Here is a 16947-nt window from a genome sequence, read left to right as displayed (position 1 = left end):
ACTCCTGCCTGCCTCCGGTCCTTCCTGGGCAGTGGGTGACACAGCGGCATCTCTCCACAGTTCACGCCCGCCATCCGGCCATTCCTGCAGACCATCTCCATCGGGCTGGTGTCCTTCGGGGAGCACTATAAGCGCAAGGAAACAGGCCTTGGTGAGTCCTGGCCGGACCCTGCCTGCAGCCTCACCTCCCTCCCTGTCCCTCCTCCTGCTTCCACTTCTACCCCTAACTGCCCCCTTCCCGCCAGGCTCCCTGACACCTCTCCCAACCCCTAGGTGTGACAGCCAGCTCCCTCTTCACCAGCGGCCGCTTCGCCATCGACCCAGAGCTACGCGGGGCTGAGTTTGAGCGGATCATACAGAACCTAGATGTGCACTTCTGGAAAGCCTTCTGGAACATCACTGAAATAGAGGTGCTATCGGTGAGCACCTGTTATAAGATGGGCACACTGGGGCCCAAAGACCCATCCCAGGTCACATCAGGCCTCTGCAGGGCTCTAAGCCTGGGATGTGATGTGATAGAAAGGATGGGATGAGGGTGGGGATCAGAGGGGAGGCATGAGAGGAACCCCTGCAAGCAGCTTCTCCCCAGTGCCCCTCCTGTCTCCTCCCGCCAGTCTCTAGCGAACATGACATCCACCACCGTGAGAGTAAGCCGCCTGCTCAGTCTGCCACCAGAGGCCTTTGAAATGCCGCTGACTGCTGACCCCAAGCTCACAGTCACCATCTCACCCCCGCTGGCGCACACGGGCCCAGGGCCGGTCCTTGTCAGGCTCATCTCCTATGACCTACGTGAAGGACAGGTAGGAGATACAGAGCCAAGGAGCACAGGCAGCCCCCTCCCCAGATACCCTCCCACCTTTCACTGCTTACACCTGCCCCCCATCCTGTTTCTCTGAGCACACCCCCTTGGTGGGTGAGGCCTAGATGGGCCGCCCCAGCCTCACCCACATCCTCCTCCCTCACCCCCCAGGACAGCGAGGAGCTCAGCAGCCTGGTGAAGTCCGAGGGTCCCCGGAGCCTGGAGCTGCGGCCACGCCCCCAGCAGGCTCCCCGTTCACAGTCCCTGGTGGTGCACATCCATGGCGGCGGCTTCGTGGCCCAGACTTCCAAATCCCACGAGCCCTACCTCAAGAGTTGGGCCCAGGAGCTGGGCACCCCCATCCTCTCCATCGACTACTCCCTGGCCCCCGAGGCCCCCTTCCCCCGGGCACTGGAGGAGTGCTTCTATGCTTACTGCTGGGCTGTCAAGCACTGCGCCCTCCTCGGTGAGCCCCAGCCCCTCACTGCACCCACCCCTGTCCCTGCTCCCACCCCAGCCTGCTGCAGCCCCCACCCGACACTGCGTGGAAAGTGGGCCATGTACGTGCCCAGGCCTCAGTCTTGCACCCCCTGCCTCCCCTCTCCTACCTCCTACCACCCTCCTACTCCTGCTACCTGTTCGCCCCCCTCCTGCCCCACTGCTCCCCAGACCTTCCATCTTAACCACTTCCTCCTTCTGCTTCCTGCTCCCCGCCTCCAGCTCTGACACCCCACCCCACCCCCCCACTTCTCCATCACCTCCGATCTTCTCTCTTCTCCTGCTGTTTCTCCACCCCCCTGTCCTGCGCTGCCAGCCTCCTAGCCCTTGCTCCAGCCCATTCTTCCATTCCTCTGACCTCCTGCTTCTGACATCTTCAGAGGTACCAGGCAGGGTGGGGTCAAGCCCCAGGGCACAGGGATGTGGCTCTTTTGCAAGGTCAACTGAACCCTACCCTTCCATCTCCAGGCCTCAGCTGTACCCCTGTCCTAAATGGGCCTTTGGTCTCCCCTTTCCCAGCATCTGGCCTCCTTGCTTCTGACCTCCAGCCTCTTAGCTTCACAGAGCTTCCCGATCTCCACATCTCAGTCCACCTGATCCCCTGTCCACTATCCCGCCAAATCCACGCCTCAGTTTACCAATCTCTAAAACTGCAGTTGGCTAGACTCTGGGGTTGGGGCCGCCATACCCCACTTCTGACAGTCCAGTGCTCCTGGCTCAGAGCTTGAGTTCCTCCCTGCCAGGCTGACCAAGCCCTCTCCAACCCAGGCTCAACGGGGGAGCGGATATGCCTCGCAGGGGACAGCGCAGGTGGGAACCTCTGCTTTACCATGTCCCTGAGGGCAGCAGCCTTCGGGGTGCGGGTGCCAGATGGCATCATGGCAGCTTACCCGGCCACAATGCTACAATCTACCGCCTCTCCCTCCCGCCTTCTGAGCCTCATGGACCCCCTGCTGCCCCTCAGTGTGCTCACCAAGTGTGTCAGCGCCTATGCTGGTAAGGCCACTACCCACAGAGCTGGGGGGCTGGAGGGCTGCTTGGATCCTGCAGGGACAGGGGCTAGAGCCCAGTGTCCTGGGGCTGAAGAGAGGAAATCTGAGTCTCCTTGTCCCTACTGAAGCCATCAGATATTCTTGGGTCCCTGGGGGCAGAGATGCCTCAAGTTCCGGGTGTTGAGACTAGGCCTCAGCCCCCCACATATACTCCACAGGCGGAGAGACAGAGGACCACTCCGACCCGAACCAGAAAGCGCTGGGCATGATGGGGCTGGTGCAGCGGGACACAGCCCTGCTCTTCCGAGACCTCCGCCTGGGTGCCTCCTCATGGCTCCACTCCTTCCTGGACCTGAGTGGGCACAAGTCCCATACGAACTCAGTGCCCGTGGCAGGTGAGTAAAGCCCTCCCCTCACACACACATTCAGGGTCGGCAGCAGGGGCAGCCTGGCACACCAAAAGTCCTAGGGGAGGAAAGGAGCTGTGTCCTGGGGTGCTCAGGGAAGCAGAGATCACCTTCTGGCTCTAACCCCCTATTTATCCCTGGCAACTACCACAAAGCCTTGATTTTCCATGATGGTCCACATCCTAGAATTTCTAGGACTTCTGGTCTACCGGGTTATCTCAGAACTCCCGAGAACTATAGCATTTAGCTTTCCAAACAGTCCATTGCAGAAAAGAACACTGGGAAATGACTCCAAAGGCCTGCCACATGTGCTGATTTTCAGTCCAGAGAATGCCACTCAAATCGCTTGGGCCTTGAGCTGGGAATCCAGCCTTCCTAGATTCTTTCCAGACTTTTAACAGAGACACATGGGGGTAATACCTCGCTCCAGGGGCTGGGCTAGGAGCCTGGGGTGGGGAGATCAGCAGAGGTTCCCAGCCTTGAGTGCGTGGCAGGATCCTCAGGCAGCCAAAACTCACTTCCATCCAAGGATCTATTTTTTCCCACCATTTTTTTGTTTAAACATTTTAATGATTTTAAAGTATAGCCAACTCAACTTATTTTTTATCTCCAGCAAACCAACAGTATTTTCAGAATAACAGAGAGTGCAGATTCGAAAGTAGATACCATTCCTATTCAGAAAAGTATTCCAATTGAATGTGTTTTACTTTAACCTTTTAAATTTTAGGATATTCAAATGGATGCAAATAAATACACACAAAAACAAAAGAGATCTGGGACCACTGAACCCTGAGGCTTTCCTGGTAGGGTAAAGGAGACAAGTGCAGGCCCTAGAGGGACAAGCACCAGCCTAGCAAGCTGCTGTAGTGGGAGCTCGCTGCTTGCTAGGTGACCTGGGTGACCGTGGCGAGGTCCACTGTGAGCCTTTCTTTGCTCCTCCGTGAAATGAGGCACAAGAGTATCTGCCTCATGAGGTTGTTGTAGGGACGTCACGCACCGGTTTGTGCCAAGCTCCCAGCCCAAACCTGACACACAGTAGGTGCTCCTAGAAGAGCCCAGCACCCCTGACAGGCTGTGCCCTGTGACTCTGGCCAGTAGTTCTGTTCCAGTGACCCCCCCACCCCCCCCCCCCCCGGGGTCACAGAGCCCTTATGCAGTCATTCTTATATCATCTCACATTGTGCCTTCATGGATTTATAAAGACAAAAAATAAAATAAAATAGAAACCTGAAAAATGCAGGGTCCCGGCCCTAGGGGCAAGCAGCATGGATATCCTCAAATTAATGGAGTTGAGGCCAAGGTGGGGCGTACCACGTGGGTCGAAACGCACCTCGGCATCATCTGGGCACTTGCTAGCCTGGCCATTCAAAAGGAAGGGGTAAAACTAAAGGACATGAAGGAATTGTGGGGAGCAGATCTACACGGCTATAGGTGTGGGATCCCTGGGAACTGAACAGGCTCCCAAGACTCTCTTTAGCTCCTCGTGAACACGGCCTCCTTTCAAGTCATGTGGCCCTGCTCACTACTCTATTTTGTGGCTCTAACAAGTTGGCTGGGCCTCACGCTGGGGTCAGGGAGGTGGTTGGAACCAGGCACCAGGCCTAGTAATAAAACATGATACAGCACGACCTCCCAGCGGGGAGCAGTACCTCATCCCACTGAGTCTTTACTGCCTCCTAGTAGGTCAAGACTATTTTTGCTCTTTTTTTTTAAGTTTATTTTGAGAGAGAGAGTGAGAAAGGAGAGAGGGAGAGAGAGAATCTGATCTGCTATCAGTGCAGAGCTCCACATGGGGCTCGATCTCACCAACCGTGTGATCATGACCTGAGCCAAAACCAAGAGTCAGTCACTTAACTGACTGAGCCATCCAGGCGCCCTACAGGCGAGGACTATTTTTATTGCCTCTTTGTACAGAAGAGGAAACTGAGGCTCCCGGAGATAAACTGACTTGCATTTAACCTTCCCAGTCACCACACACACCTCCACCTCCACAACCACGTGACTCCTTTCACCTCCCCCTTGGAGTTGCAGCTTGGGACGTTTGGGGCTCCCTACCCATCCCCAAGGAGGAAGTGTGGGGGAACACTAGGCCTCCACTGCCCTAGGATGCGGCTCCTCCTCCAGAGGCCGCTGCCCTTCCCGTGATCTTCCCTGCCAGCCACTCACACAGGCAGCCCACAGAGCCGGGCTGATAAGTGTGGCCCCGCTTGGCCACCTGCCCCTGCCCCTCTTGCAGAACCAATGCGGCGCAGTGTGTCTGAGGCAGCACTGGCCCAGCCCGAGGGCCCGCTGGGCACGGACTCCTTCAAGAGCCTGACACTACATGACCTGAGCCTAAAGGGCAACTCTGACACATCGGGCAGCCCTGAGCTGTCACTGTCTGCAGAGACACTGGGCCCCTCCGTGCCCTCCGACGTCAACTTCTTACCTGGCCCTGATGCACGCAAAGACGCTAAAGCACCAGGTGAGCTGAGGGCCAAGGACAGAGGCCAGGGCGTGCTTGCCAACTTCCCTGAGGGTTTCCACCCCAGGCGCGCCAGCCAGGGCCCCACTCGGATGCCCATCTACTCCTCACCCATCGTCAAGAACCCCTTCATGTCGCCACTGCTGGCACCTGACAGCATGCTACAGAGCCTGCCGCCCGTGCACATTGTGGTGAGCGCCACATAGGGACTGTGTGCCCGGTGGGGGGGAGGGGGGGGCGTGGCAGGTGGGTGCAGGAGCACTCGGGGAGGAGAGACCCGGGAGGGGAGCAGGGAAGAGGAGCAGGTGTGCACAGGTGCACCTGGGGAGGAGAGACCGGGAGCAGCGGGAGGGGAAAAGTAAGCTGCCCGACATCTGAAGGGAGAGGTGTGCCACCAGGAGGGCATGCCTGACGACGGGAGGGCTAAAAGGGAGTCAAGGCTGCCATTCCTTCTCGAGATCTTGTGGAGCGCCTAGGGGCAGCTGAGTAAGGGGAAGAGAGGGGGTGTCTCTAGGGGAAGGGAGAAGCTGGGCAGCAACTCATTCTCCCACTCCCCGCCTCCCTCCCGTCTCCTGGCTCCTCCCCTCCTTCCTCTGCCCCTTGCTGTGCCCCACAGGCGTGCGCGCTGGACCCCATGCTGGACGACTCGGTCATGTTCGCGCGGCGGCTGCGCGGCCTGGGCAAGCCCGTGACGCTGTGCGTGGTGGAGGACCTGCCGCACGGCTTCCTGAGCCTGGCGGCGCTGTGCCGGGAAACGCGGCAGGCCGCGGCGCTGTGCGTTGAACGCATCCGTCTCATCCTCACTCAGCCCGCCGCGCCCGCCGCGCCCGCCGCACCCACCGAGCCGCGGGTCTGAGCCAGAGCCGGCCGCGCGGGAAGATAGGGTTGCGGGGGGCGACACTAAAGGCCTCTTGTTTCCATCTAAGCCGGCCTCCGTGGTGAATGCCCACCCCCCGTTAGGCGGCGGGGACCCCCGCGAGGGGCTTCTGGCCCATCCGGCCCTCCCTCGGGGTGGGGGGCGGGCGGGAGGGGCAGGCTGTGCCTTAAGGTGGGGGGACGGCTCGGGGGGGGGGGGGGGGGGGAGGGGAGGCGGGGCCGCAAGCTGAGACCCTGGCCAGGGGGGCGGGGGAGGGGGCACACAAACCAGTCTCCGTAGACAGCCAGAGCTGCACTCCATCATTGCCTTCTACTGCTGCTGTGACCGACGCAGGGCGGGGGCCTGGCCCTACCTCGCCCGTCGGTTTGGTTTTGTTCCTTTGTAAATAAAAATGTATTTAATTAGTTTGGCCTCTTGCAAGTAGTCGGGTGTCGCCCACCAGGGGGCAGCATCAGATGCTGCTGCTGGGAACCGAGAAACCTGGCAGTAGAAAGCTGGGTACCCAACGTCTGGGTCCTGAGGAAGGGCCTGGATTCTCGGGTGCAGAGGGATTGGACGCTATAAGCATGGACCCACCTCCCCTTCAGACTTAGTCCAGGTGGTGTGCCAGAGGGCTCTGGGTTCTCAGTGACTCCCCTTTACAAACCCTGTCTCAGCACCCACCACGAAAAGAAAACCCAAACTCCCTAGAGAACTGCAGCAAATAGAACAGGATACCAGAAACAAACCAGTCATCCCCAAAACTGGAAGCCCAAGCCCTGCCCAGCTATGACAGTCACTCAGTCCCTCAACTAAGACCCTGAGGCCTTGTCCTTTTGTAGGCCCTAGATTTGGAACAGAAATGATTTCTATCCAGGGCCTGCCCTCAAGGGACTCAGGGAGGGTAGGCAGAGAAACGCAGACACAGGCTGTCACAGTCCACACAGGCTCCATCTGTGGTAGACAAGGAGGGCTTCAGAGAGGAGGTGATTTGACCTTGACCTTAAAGGGTGAGCACAAGTTTGCTATGCAGAAGAATCATGCAAAGTTATGAGAGCCAAGGGGCAGTTACCAAAGCCTCTGCCTGGCCAGAAGGTTGGGTGCAAAGTAGGGAGTGGCCTGAGAGGCTCGGGGTTGCCAGCAAGAGCAGATCTTTGAAGGGCCTGGGGTACAATCTGGACTAACCGGAGGGCAGTAGAAGTCACAAAAGGGCTTTGAGCAAGGAAGGGACAGGATCAGCTAAGGCACTGAAAGAGCCTGCTGGGACATTGGGGAATGGACTAAAGAGGACAAGACTGGGACCCTGGAGGCAGAGGAGGCTGAGGACAAGGAAGAAAAGGCACGAGCTGGGGCAGAGGCCATGAGAGTAGGGAGTAGGAGTAAGAGCCATAACTGAGGCTGAAAAGGACTTATTGAGGGTAGAAAGATGTTACAAGAGAGCAAGGGGATGAAAATGGCACTTGGACCTAGCCAGGGAGCAGATGGACAGTAAAACTGTGTCTTTACTGGGAAGAGGCTCAGGTATGTACAAGGGGAGTGGGGGAGAGGGGCGGGTACTGAGAGCTGTTTTGCACAAGGAGAGATCAAAAGGTCTTTGTGCGACAATTGGTTGGGGGGACATCCAGGAGGCAGCAGGAGGCAGGAGAGCGGGCTGAGTGCTCACTTCTGGCGGGAACTGAGGAACTAGAACCTTTCTGGGAAGAGTGGATAGGTGGGATGAACAGAGGGCCAGGACAGAGAGAGCCCTGATGACCATGGTCCCCAGTAAAGGGGTAGGCAATAAAAGGTGAGTCCTGGAGGTTCTAAGGAGCAGCCAGAAAGGAAAGAGGCTAACCAGGAAACAGGATGTATAGCGAAGGGAATCTGGGGTGGGAGGGAGTGGTCTGAGTCAGATGAGGATGGAAGTATCATCATGCCTCAGCAGGGAGGAGGGTCCTTGGTGACCTTGTCCAGAGCAAGGCCATGGGATGTAGGCAGCCAGACATGGAGGGCTCAGGAGGGAGTGGAAGGTAAGAGATTTAGCCAGTGGGTACCATAAGTCTTCAGCTGTAAAAGGGATGAAAAGTAATTCAAGGGAGCTTGATATAGGTGTGTGTGTGTGTGTGTGTGTGTGTGTGTATTTAGAGATGATAGAACATGTTTTTAATGCTTCCAGGGAAGGAAGGAAGGAAGGAAGGAAGGAAGGAAGGAAGGAAGGAAGAGAGGGAGAGAGGGAGAGACTGAAAATGCAGAAGCACACACACAAAAAATTTCCTAAGAGGATGGGCACAGGGGGACCCTAACCTCGGAGGCCCTCATTCACCCAGTAAGTGACTTCTATGATGGGGGGGGGGGGGGGGAGCCATAGCCCAGAGTTCTCCCTGAAGGTCTTGTTCCCCCTGGTGAGCTCACAGGACCCCTTGTTCATCTCTCCCAAAACAGCCTTCCACCCACCAACCTGCTCCTGTTTCCTGTCCCCATGTCAGGAATAGCTCCATCGTCCCCCTGTATACCCCAGGTCAGAACTCTGGTTCTTGTCCTGGACACCCCCTTGTCCCATAGCCCATCAAGCCCCATATTCTGTAGTTTCTGCCTCCTGAATCTTGGCCTTATGCCTTCAGCCTCTGGCCTCATCCTCTCCTGCCTAGGTCCCTGCCCAAGCCACCTTGTGGGCTACTGGCTTCCAATCTCCTTTCTCCATTTCTGGCTCCAGCCCTGACCTGGTCTTCCCCTGCTCTAAATCCTTCCATGGCTCCCCACTACCACCCCACCCCAGGACAAAGTCTAAGCTGCTGAGGTTAGCCTTCTTCATCCGCTTCCAGTCTTACAGTTACCCCACCACAACATGGACCTGACAGGCCTTCTTCTTGGGCACCTACACATAGTAATACTCCTGCATGCCTCCCTTTTTATGCTTGTGCTGAAACACCCTCCCACACGCCCTTCACCTTTGCTTGACACTTCCTGTTCCTCCAAGATCCAGTGCCAATGTCCCCTCCTCTGGAAACCTCTTCCGGATCCAGCAAAGCCAAAAAAGACGCCTGGACTCTCCCACCTCTGGCACACCCTGCCCATCAACGTGTCTGTCCTCCCATCTGACAGGGGATCCTTGAGGGCAGGGCATGGGCCTGACTCATCTTGGTCACCACCATCGCCCAGCATAAGGCCCGGCACCCTGGAAACCTCAGGAAGTGTTTAAGTAATAGGTGGCTGAGTGTGTGATGAGCGAGTGAGTGAGTGGCAATAGGAGGAAACTGGAAATCAGTGGGAGAATGACGGCAGGAAAGACACACGGATGCGTGTGCAGGCCGGGTAGGAGCAGACGAGAATCAGGTTTAGGGTGTGAGGAACGGAACGGAGGGATGAATGGGGCTGTGCATCCCGGACTCAGTTTCCCCAACAAGGCAAAATGCACGGTGAGGCAAAATGCCAGCTAAGCTGCCCCTTCCGCTTCGAACCCCACAAAGCCTCCCCGTTTCCCTTCCGAACTATGTCCAGAACCCCAATACTGGGCGTGCTGGAAAGGGCTTACCGACTGGACACGCCGAACCTGTTTCCCTCGCGAGCAGTTCCAGCCTCTGCGGTGCGCCGTGGGAATCCCACCCCGCAGCTGCCCGTCCTATTGGCAGACTGGCAGAGACTCGCGGAGACTGGCGTCTCCCAGAGCCTATCGCTGTCCGATTTAGGCTGTGGGCCCCGCCTGCCGCGGAACGTGCCTTGAGTGGCCCAGGGAGGTGGAAGGCGGAGCGTCTACTGGCTGGAGGATGGTGATTGACGTCAAGGAGGGCTTATCACAGCTAGTGTCCTTCAAGTCAGGCCCGCCTCGGGGGGAAAAAACGCAGAGGGGTGGTAGCTGAGGGCGTGGTGGATTGCAAAAGGGCCCAGAATGTGGTTTCTGGCCACGTGCAGCGGCGTCTGAGGGAGGAAGGTCTGAAGAACCTAGACTTCTGAATGGTTGAATCTTGAGGGAGGAGGGAGCTGGGAACCTGAACGGTCGGGGTGTAGGGACGGGTACTCCCAAAGAGTCACGGGCCTGCCCAAGGATGACAGATTTGGGGTTCAGGATCTTACGTGGCTATCTATGGGATCGGAGCCAGGCCTTGTCCCCAGGCAAGAGTTGTGGGTCTTGAGGTAGGGCTTAGAAGAGAGACGAAGAGGAGGAGGCTTAGGGGAAGCTCTGGCCTCAATAGGCCTTTTCCACATCCCCTAAAAGGGAACCCAGAGTGGGAGGAGACACATGGAGATGAGGAGAAAAACATAGATACCAAGAGAGATTAAAATATTGAAAACAATAATTATAATAGAGCTCTCTTGTATGGGGTTCACTGTGACTCCGGTTCTATGCAAAGCATTTTATATAATTATCTCCTGTCTTTCTCGTTACAGTTCTAAGAGATCAGATTATTATTACTATAATCCCCATTTTACAAGTGAGAAAATTGATGCCCAGTGAGGAGGAATCAAGATGCAGATGTAAAGAAACAGGAGAGACACAAAACACACATGGAGATTAATAGACAAAGAGATAAAAGACAGGCCCACAGAGATTAGAAAAGGTAGACAGCAAACAAAGGAGAGGGGCTAAGAGCAAGGATTCCTGGGGGGAGGGGGCTGGGGCCTAGGACTCCTAGGTTCTGGGATTGGAAGGACCAAGGACTAGGACTTTCAGGCATTTCCTCTCCTGATTCCAAAATACCAGACTTGTCTAACCCTTCTCACTGTGGGCGTTGGGCCCAGTTGGGGTCAAAAATAGTGATTAGGAAGGGGCAGGTGTGTCATTATCCTATTAGGAGAGGATAAGAAAATGATTCATGGGGGTGCCCCCAGTCTGGGAGGGGACTTTCCCCCCATGGCCTCTGTTCTTTCATCTGGACAGATGAGGCCTCAGGAAGGACAGGGGAGGGGCAGGGTCCTCTTGGTCCCTCTCCATCACTGTGTCTCCATCACTCGGAACTGTCACTAAGCCCACTGTGGACACAGGTGGGCCACCCTGGGGCCAACAGCTTTCTTGGTAGGTCTTCATCTCTCTGGCTCTCTCTGCTTTCCCTCAGACCTTGAACCAATGCCCACCAGAGGTCTTGGTACATTGCAGGAGCCCAGCGAATGCCCCTCAAAGGGATGGGCAAACATCTCTCTGTGCAGCTCTTCCGCTGTGCCCACCCTGGCCATCTCTATCCCCATCATGTTTCTCAGCCTCTCCCTGGCCTCACCCATCTCCTCCCACCTTCCCTTTCACACAGGCATTTCTTCAGAGGCCACTGAGCCCTCCCGCCCATCCTTAATAAGAAGACACTGAGGCTCATTTGGGGAGGAGTCACCCTCCCAGGGTCACCTGTGGGACATGGAAAGGAATAGCTGGGAGAGGGGTTCTCAACACCCCAAATACAGACACAGACACATCCTGGCACCTCAGAGTCAGAAATGCAAGATCACACCAAACATGTGCCCTCAATACCTGCTTAGTGTGACCTTCATTTGCACCCACACAGTCAGAGAATCACAGGCACCACGCAGAGTCACCTACAAACACAAACATAAACATAAGCACACAATCAATCACCCTTACTGACAACACAGAAATAGTCTATTTCACATGCAAAACAGACACCCCAGGTATGCAGTTACACGCCCATCCAGCCACCGAGAGGCCACTCACTCAGTCCCTACCAGGCCCACGAGCAGATGCAGACGTGGTTTCATTTCCTACTCCGTGACTCCAGTATCTCCAGAGACTAGAACAGCACCTCACCATCATCACCAGCATAAACACAAAATGCTTCCTGTGTGTGAGGCACAATTCTAAGCACTTTGCACGGATTAACTCGTCCAGTCCTCTCAACCACTTTATTTGCAACAGCTCATTTTGCAGATAGACAAATGGAGGTTCCAGGGAAGCTTAGTGATTTGCTAAAGGCAGGAAGAGGCTGTCAGGATTTGAACTCGGGTTTTCTGGCTCTAGAATCCATCACACAACCCATTCAATAAAGAACTCCTGCCGTCATCCAGTCAGGATTGGAGAACCATGACAACCGACCACACCTGAACAAGATGGACAGTGGGTAGAATCGTAGAAGGACAATATAGACACACAAATAGAAAAGACCCCCTCACGTGTCACGCCCCAGAGCACACTGAGACATCGTCACAACCCCCAAAGACACACAACACCCAGAAAGAGAGGCACCCGCCACACCCAAACCCAGACACCGTGTCCCACCCTGAACTCCACTGAGTCCCTCCCGTTCTGCTCCCAGCCCCCTGGGCTGGCCCTCGAGGAAGCAGCAGGAATAGGATGGGAAGAGGGGGCAACCTCACTTGTCCGCTCTGCCTGACTGGTTCCTCCAGGGCCATGGATGGCATCACCTGCCTTATGAAACCCACATTGGGCAACTGGACCCAGACCTGACCTGGTCACTTGGATGCTGGAGAGAAAGGGGCTGGGAGCCTGGACTCCTGGGCTCTGAGGGAATAGGGGCTTGGTGCCCCCAATATGGATTTTAGGGGAGAACAAGAGGGGAACCGGAACCTAGACTCTCAGGTCCTGAGGAGGGAGGGCTGGGTGCCTGGGATCCTGGGTTCTGGAAAAAGAAGGGCCAGGGACTTGGATTCCTCTCCTCTGTCTTTGAAGGCAGGGTTCCAGATTTAGCAGATAAAAATACAGGACACCCAGTTGAATGTGAATTTCAGATGAGCAACAAATACCTTTTCTAGTATAAGTATATCCCAAATATTGCATGGAACATACTTATGCTAAAAAAAAAATTCTTGTTGTTGTTGTTTGCCTGAAATTCAAATTTAACTGGGTGTCCTATATTTTTCTGGTGACTCCATTGAGGGGATGCATGGCAGGTCCCTGGAGACCACCATGGTCTCTCGTCAGCCCCCAGGCCTCTGTTCCTGCTCCCACCCTCCTCCTCACCCCTAAACAGGCCACCTCACAACTTCCCCACCCGATTTCCTCATCTTAGTGAGTTGCTGTCTAATTGCAGCCCCCACGCTGTGTCAGAGTGGAAGAGGAGACTTGAGGACAACTCAGGTTGTCATCCTGGGAGGCCTGGGGTCCTCAGAGATGACTGACCCTGAATCACCTGCAGCCCATGGTCTGGACAGTTGGGGGATGGGGCCCTCTGGCTGCCTCCTTGCAGGGAGGGGGCTGAAGATGGAGAGAGACACAGAGATGGGAGGCAGAGACCCTGGGATGAGGGCAAGAGACACAGAGCTTGGGGAAGCAGAGACTCAGAGGTGGGGAGACAGAACCAGGGAAACTTGGAAACAGATTTGCAGAGATGAGGAAAGGGAGATTCAGAGCTGGCGAAACAAAGATGCAGAGATGGAGGCACAAGGACAATAGACCAGAGGTGGAGAGATGTTCCCCAGACAGTCAGCCTCCTGGACCAAGTGATGGACACATACCAGCAAAATGCTGAGTGCCGCCCATAAGTCTGGGGACAAGGACAGCAAGCCACCTGGGTGGTGCTGGGAGACCAAGGCTTGGGTCCTGGCATGTTGAATCAGGAGGTGAGGGAAAAGCTGGGATCCCAGGCGGACAGGGTGATCCACTTGCCATCACTCCATACCCATTCCCAGTGGGGTGACAACACCACCTTCTCTGGAGGTGACACCCCAATTTTCCAGTGCCTCCTACATTTTTTGGGTGACACCCGTGCTGGAAACCCCACCCGGCTCTAATGCTGTTTCCCTCACTGAGTCACTTCCAACCACGCCAGGCCTGTTGGGGGCAGACTTTGGTGACTCAGGCATCCAGGTCCCTCGCTCTTTCACCCCTCAGGAGCCCAGCAGCCAAAAATGCCAGGACCCCTGCACACCCCTGCGGTTTAGCCTAACCCAAGAGTCTGCACCCCCAGCCCTCCCCGCTCAGACCCAGAATCTGAGCCCCTCTCTGTCCTCTGTTAGGGGCCTGGATGAAGACCCCCCCCCCCCATCTGCTCTGTTAGTTACCCCAGTGTCCTGGATCACATCCACCTCTTTCTGGAACCACATCTTCTCAGTTCCCAGCCTCCTCCCTTCCCAATTTGAAGGTGGGGTGAGTTGTGTTTATTTACTTTAGTTTCAGCATGAGTCACCCCCAAAACACACTGCTCCCCCCACGTGCATGGTGGCCCCGAATGGGGGGACAATGGCCCCTCTTCCAGGAAAGTGGGAACCTCACTGAGGATGACAGCAGAAGCCCCCACTGCACTCTCCCGCATCCCCATCCCCTCCTCCACCTCCCTGCCCCTCCACCCCTCCACCTCTGTGCCTCCCTCTGAATCTGACTCCCCTTTGCCTGTTTCTCCACAGATCTATGTCCTTCTTTGTCTCCGCATCTCTCTCTCCATCGCTCTGTCTTTATCTCTCATCATCTCTCTGAGTCTCCTTCTCTCTCCCATCTAGGCCTCCCCTTCTGTCTCTGTGTCCCCCATTCCCTCCCTGTCTCTCTGTCCTCCCTGCCTGTGGGTCTCTGTACTGTGGCCCCTTGCACCTCCCCTCTGCCTTCTCTCCCTACCCCCCCATCTGTCTCTCCCTCTCTGCCCTCTCCCCTTCCAGCACCCCTGGCCCCCTTCCTGATTTTCTAGGTCCCACAAGAGCTTGAGGGGGAAGTGGGGGGATTGGGGATGGAGAGGGAGGGAGGGGAAGTTCCTGGGGGGGGGGAGTGGGGGAAGAGGGTCAGCCAGACCGGCTTGGCTCCCTGGGCACCTCTGTCAGAGCCCCGCCCAGGGCCACGTGGCCCGCCCCAATATAAGCAGCTACCAACCTGAGACTGAGAACTCAGTGTCCAGGTCACCCACACCTGTCTGCCTCATCGCCATCGCTGTCCTGCAGGTATGAGCATCTGCCCACAGCCCTCTGCTCTGTTCTCTCTCTCCACTCCACTGACATCTCTGTCTCTTTGCATATCTCTGACCGTCTCTGTGGACATTGCCGTCTTTCTCCATGCCCTCGGTGTCCACCTTCTCAGTGTGAGTGGTGCCGGGTTGAATTTGGAAGCCCTGGGGCCCAGCACCCTTTCTACTCACCCCTTTGGCCTGGGCCATCAGATGTGGGGTTTTTCTCTTCACCTCTGTGAGCCTCAGTGTTCCATCTGTGAAATGGGCTTGCAGAGAAGTCAAAGCGCTAAGCAGGTGTGAGTGTTATTGGTGGCATCTCGGGCACCTGGCTCTGATCTCTTTCCCCCCTTGTCTCTGACTCTGCCTGTCTGTTTCTTGGCCTCTCTCTCCAGCTCTGCCTCTGGTATGAGGAAGGTCCTCTGGGGTCTGTCGGGCAGCTGTACAGAGACGGGCGAGTTTCTCGCCCCTCCCCATACATCCCTACTCCATGTTTCTCCTAGCTGGCAGGCTGACTTGGCCTCTTTCTCCCCAGCTCCCTTCCCCCTGAGAACCCAGCCCCCAGTGCCCCTACTCCGTGCCTGCCCCTTCCCCAGTATCCAGCCTCCCTTGGACAGATTCGGCCACTGTCACCGCCGCTACCTCTGCCGCCCCCAACGCCACCTTCCCAGGGCCGGCAAGATGCAGTTTGAGATGCACGACAACGTGAAAGGCAAAGGTGGGATCACTGGATGAACCAGCAACCCTTCCAGTCCCGGAACCCGGCAGCTTCCCTCCCCTGGGCACCCTGGCTTCGAAGACAGACGGCGCCTGATCGCACCCCAGAGGCCCCTGGAAATGCAGGAACCCAGCACCCCAGGCCCAGACGTGGAGGAGGCAACACCACTTCTCAGCCCCACCCAGATGTGGCACCCACCCTTCCCCAGACGTGCATGAGTTCCCCACCCACAGCTCAACCAGATGTGCAGGAGGCAGTGGCAACGGGGACAAACTGGGGTGTCAGTGCCCAAATGTAGCAGAGAGGACGGGGGAGGTGCAGTGGTGTCCCCTCCGCGGGCGGCCTGGTGGCCCCGCCCACACTGCCCGGCAGAGGAAGGGGCTCCGGGGGCAGGGATGTGGGGAGAGGCTGGCAGCCTCCCGCTCACTCCGGCCCACTACCTTCCTTCGCAGCCATGTCCTACCCAGTGACCAGCCAGCCCCAGTGTGCCAGCAGCTGCTACCAGACCCAGCTCAGTGACTGGCACACCGGACTCACAGACTGCTGCAACGACATGCCTGTCTGTGAGTGCCTGCAGCTCCCTCCAGGAGAGGGGGAAGGTCACCTCCAACCCCTTCCCAGGCCCTACTAACCCCACTCCGGCTCCCTTCCTTGGACCCCGAATTCCCACACTCTAAACCTCACCCCTAACTCCCACCTCCGACACTCCCTAGGATCCTAACCTCACACCTTCCAGCTTCCCCTCGGACCCTCAACCCCTTGCACCCTCAACTTTCCTCGTTGCGGCCCCAGCTCCCTCTCCAAACCCTATCTCCCAACCTCTAAACCACTCCCGCTGGGTCCCCGGATCCCCTCTGGGACCCTCGATTTGGCGGATTTGGCGCCGCGGACCATCAGCCTCGCCTCTCCCCGAGGCGGAGGGGGCCGGGGCGCCCGGTGGGTCCCGCTCTGACTGCCCCGCGCCCGCCCCAGGTCTGTGCGGCACTTTCGCCCCTCTGTGCCTCGCCTGCCGCATCTCGGACGACTTCGGGGAGTGCTGCTGCGCGCCCTACCTGCCCGGAGGCCTGCACTCCCTGCGCACCGGCATGCGGGAGCGCTACCACATCCAGGTGCGCGCGGGCGGGGGAGGGGGGGCGCGGAGCAGGGGGCTGGGGGACGGGCCTCCTGGGACCCTGGCGGGGCCCCTAACCTCTCTCTCCCACCCTCTAGGGCTCTGTCGGGCACGACTGGGCGGCCCTCACCTTTTGTTTGCCCTGCGCCCTCTGTCAGATGGCGCGGGAATTGAAGATCCGGGAGTAAGGAAGCCCCCCATCCCTCCTCCTTTTCCACCTGTCGCGCTGGGCCTCCTCTAACCCCTCCGCCCTATCCCGCTACCAGAAATACACCCACAATAAAAACCTGAAAACCAA

General features: G+C 57.2%; 3 protein-coding genes and 1 long non-coding RNA gene across 11 annotated transcripts in view; 3 read left to right on the top strand and 1 right to left on the bottom strand.

Moving 5' to 3' along the window:
• LIPE (lipase E, hormone sensitive type) overlaps positions 1-6441 on the top strand; it is an 18681-nt gene extending 12240 nt beyond the window's left edge. For 5 of the 6 annotated variants that reach the window (XM_019434415.2, XM_019434417.2, XM_019434416.2 and 2 more), the window contains exons 3-10: positions 61-151; positions 274-419; positions 615-800; positions 971-1265; positions 2066-2293; positions 2508-2684; positions 4933-5351; positions 5777-6441. In XM_019434415.2, coding sequence (XP_019289960.2) covers positions 61-151; positions 274-419; positions 615-800; positions 971-1265; positions 2066-2293; positions 2508-2684; positions 4933-5351; positions 5777-6016 — 1782 coding nt within the window. In that variant the 3' untranslated portion in view covers positions 6017-6441. The other variant, XM_053905872.1, reaches the window with a different exon arrangement.
• On the bottom strand, positions 5776-15357 carry LOC109257954 (uncharacterized). 2 transcript variants are annotated; one of them, XR_002076149.2, is made up of 3 exons: positions 15013-15357; positions 9528-9817; positions 5776-6414 (listed from the first exon to the last, which is right to left on the bottom strand). It is a non-coding gene; the product is annotated as an uncharacterized LOC109257954 (long non-coding RNA). The 2 variants fall into 2 exon arrangements; XR_008423333.1 differs by lacking the exons at positions 9528-9817; positions 15013-15357 and adding an exon at positions 8944-9518.
• CNFN (cornifelin) lies at positions 14690-16947 on the top strand. 2 transcript variants are annotated; one of them, XM_019434428.2, is made up of 5 exons: positions 14755-14818; positions 15492-15538; positions 15991-16101; positions 16511-16647; positions 16748-16947. In XM_019434428.2, exons 2-5 carry the CDS (start codon positions 15502-15504, stop codon positions 16835-16837), a joined length of 375 nt encoding a protein of 124 aa, XP_019289973.1. In that variant the 5' UTR covers positions 14755-14818; positions 15492-15501; the 3' UTR covers positions 16838-16947. The 2 variants fall into 2 exon arrangements, with proteins under 2 accessions (XP_019289975.1, XP_019289973.1); XM_019434430.2 differs by lacking the exon at positions 15492-15538 and having other exon boundaries at positions 14690-14818.
• DEDD2 (death effector domain containing 2) overlaps positions 15581-16947 on the top strand; it is a 147715-nt gene continuing 146348 nt past the window's right edge. Inside the window, exon 1 of the mRNA XM_053905888.1 lies at positions 15581-15584. The gene's annotated coding sequence lies outside the window, so the exon portion shown is untranslated. The remainder of the gene's footprint in view (positions 15585-16947) is intronic.

The sequence above is a fragment of the Panthera pardus genome, unplaced genomic scaffold (genome assembly GCF_024362965.1).
Source record: "Panthera pardus isolate Hobbes unplaced genomic scaffold, ASM2436296v1 HiC_scaffold_18, whole genome shotgun sequence".
Taxonomy (NCBI): domain Eukaryota; kingdom Metazoa; phylum Chordata; class Mammalia; order Carnivora; family Felidae; genus Panthera; species Panthera pardus.
The sequence above is the reverse complement of the archived record's forward strand: the minus strand, read 5'-3'. Positions and strand labels throughout refer to the sequence as shown.

Coding starts and splice junctions, on each gene's coding strand:
- CNFN (XM_019434428.2), top strand. CDS start 15,502: ATGCAGTTTGAGATGCACGACAACGTGAAAGGCAAAG. Junction 16,102..16,510: donor CTGCAACGACATGCCTGTCT/GTGAGTGCCTGC, acceptor CGCCCGCCCCAG/GTCTGTGCGGCACTTTCGCC. Junction 16,648..16,747: donor GGGAGCGCTACCACATCCAG/GTGCGCGCGGGC, acceptor CCCACCCTCTAG/GGCTCTGTCGGGCACGACTG.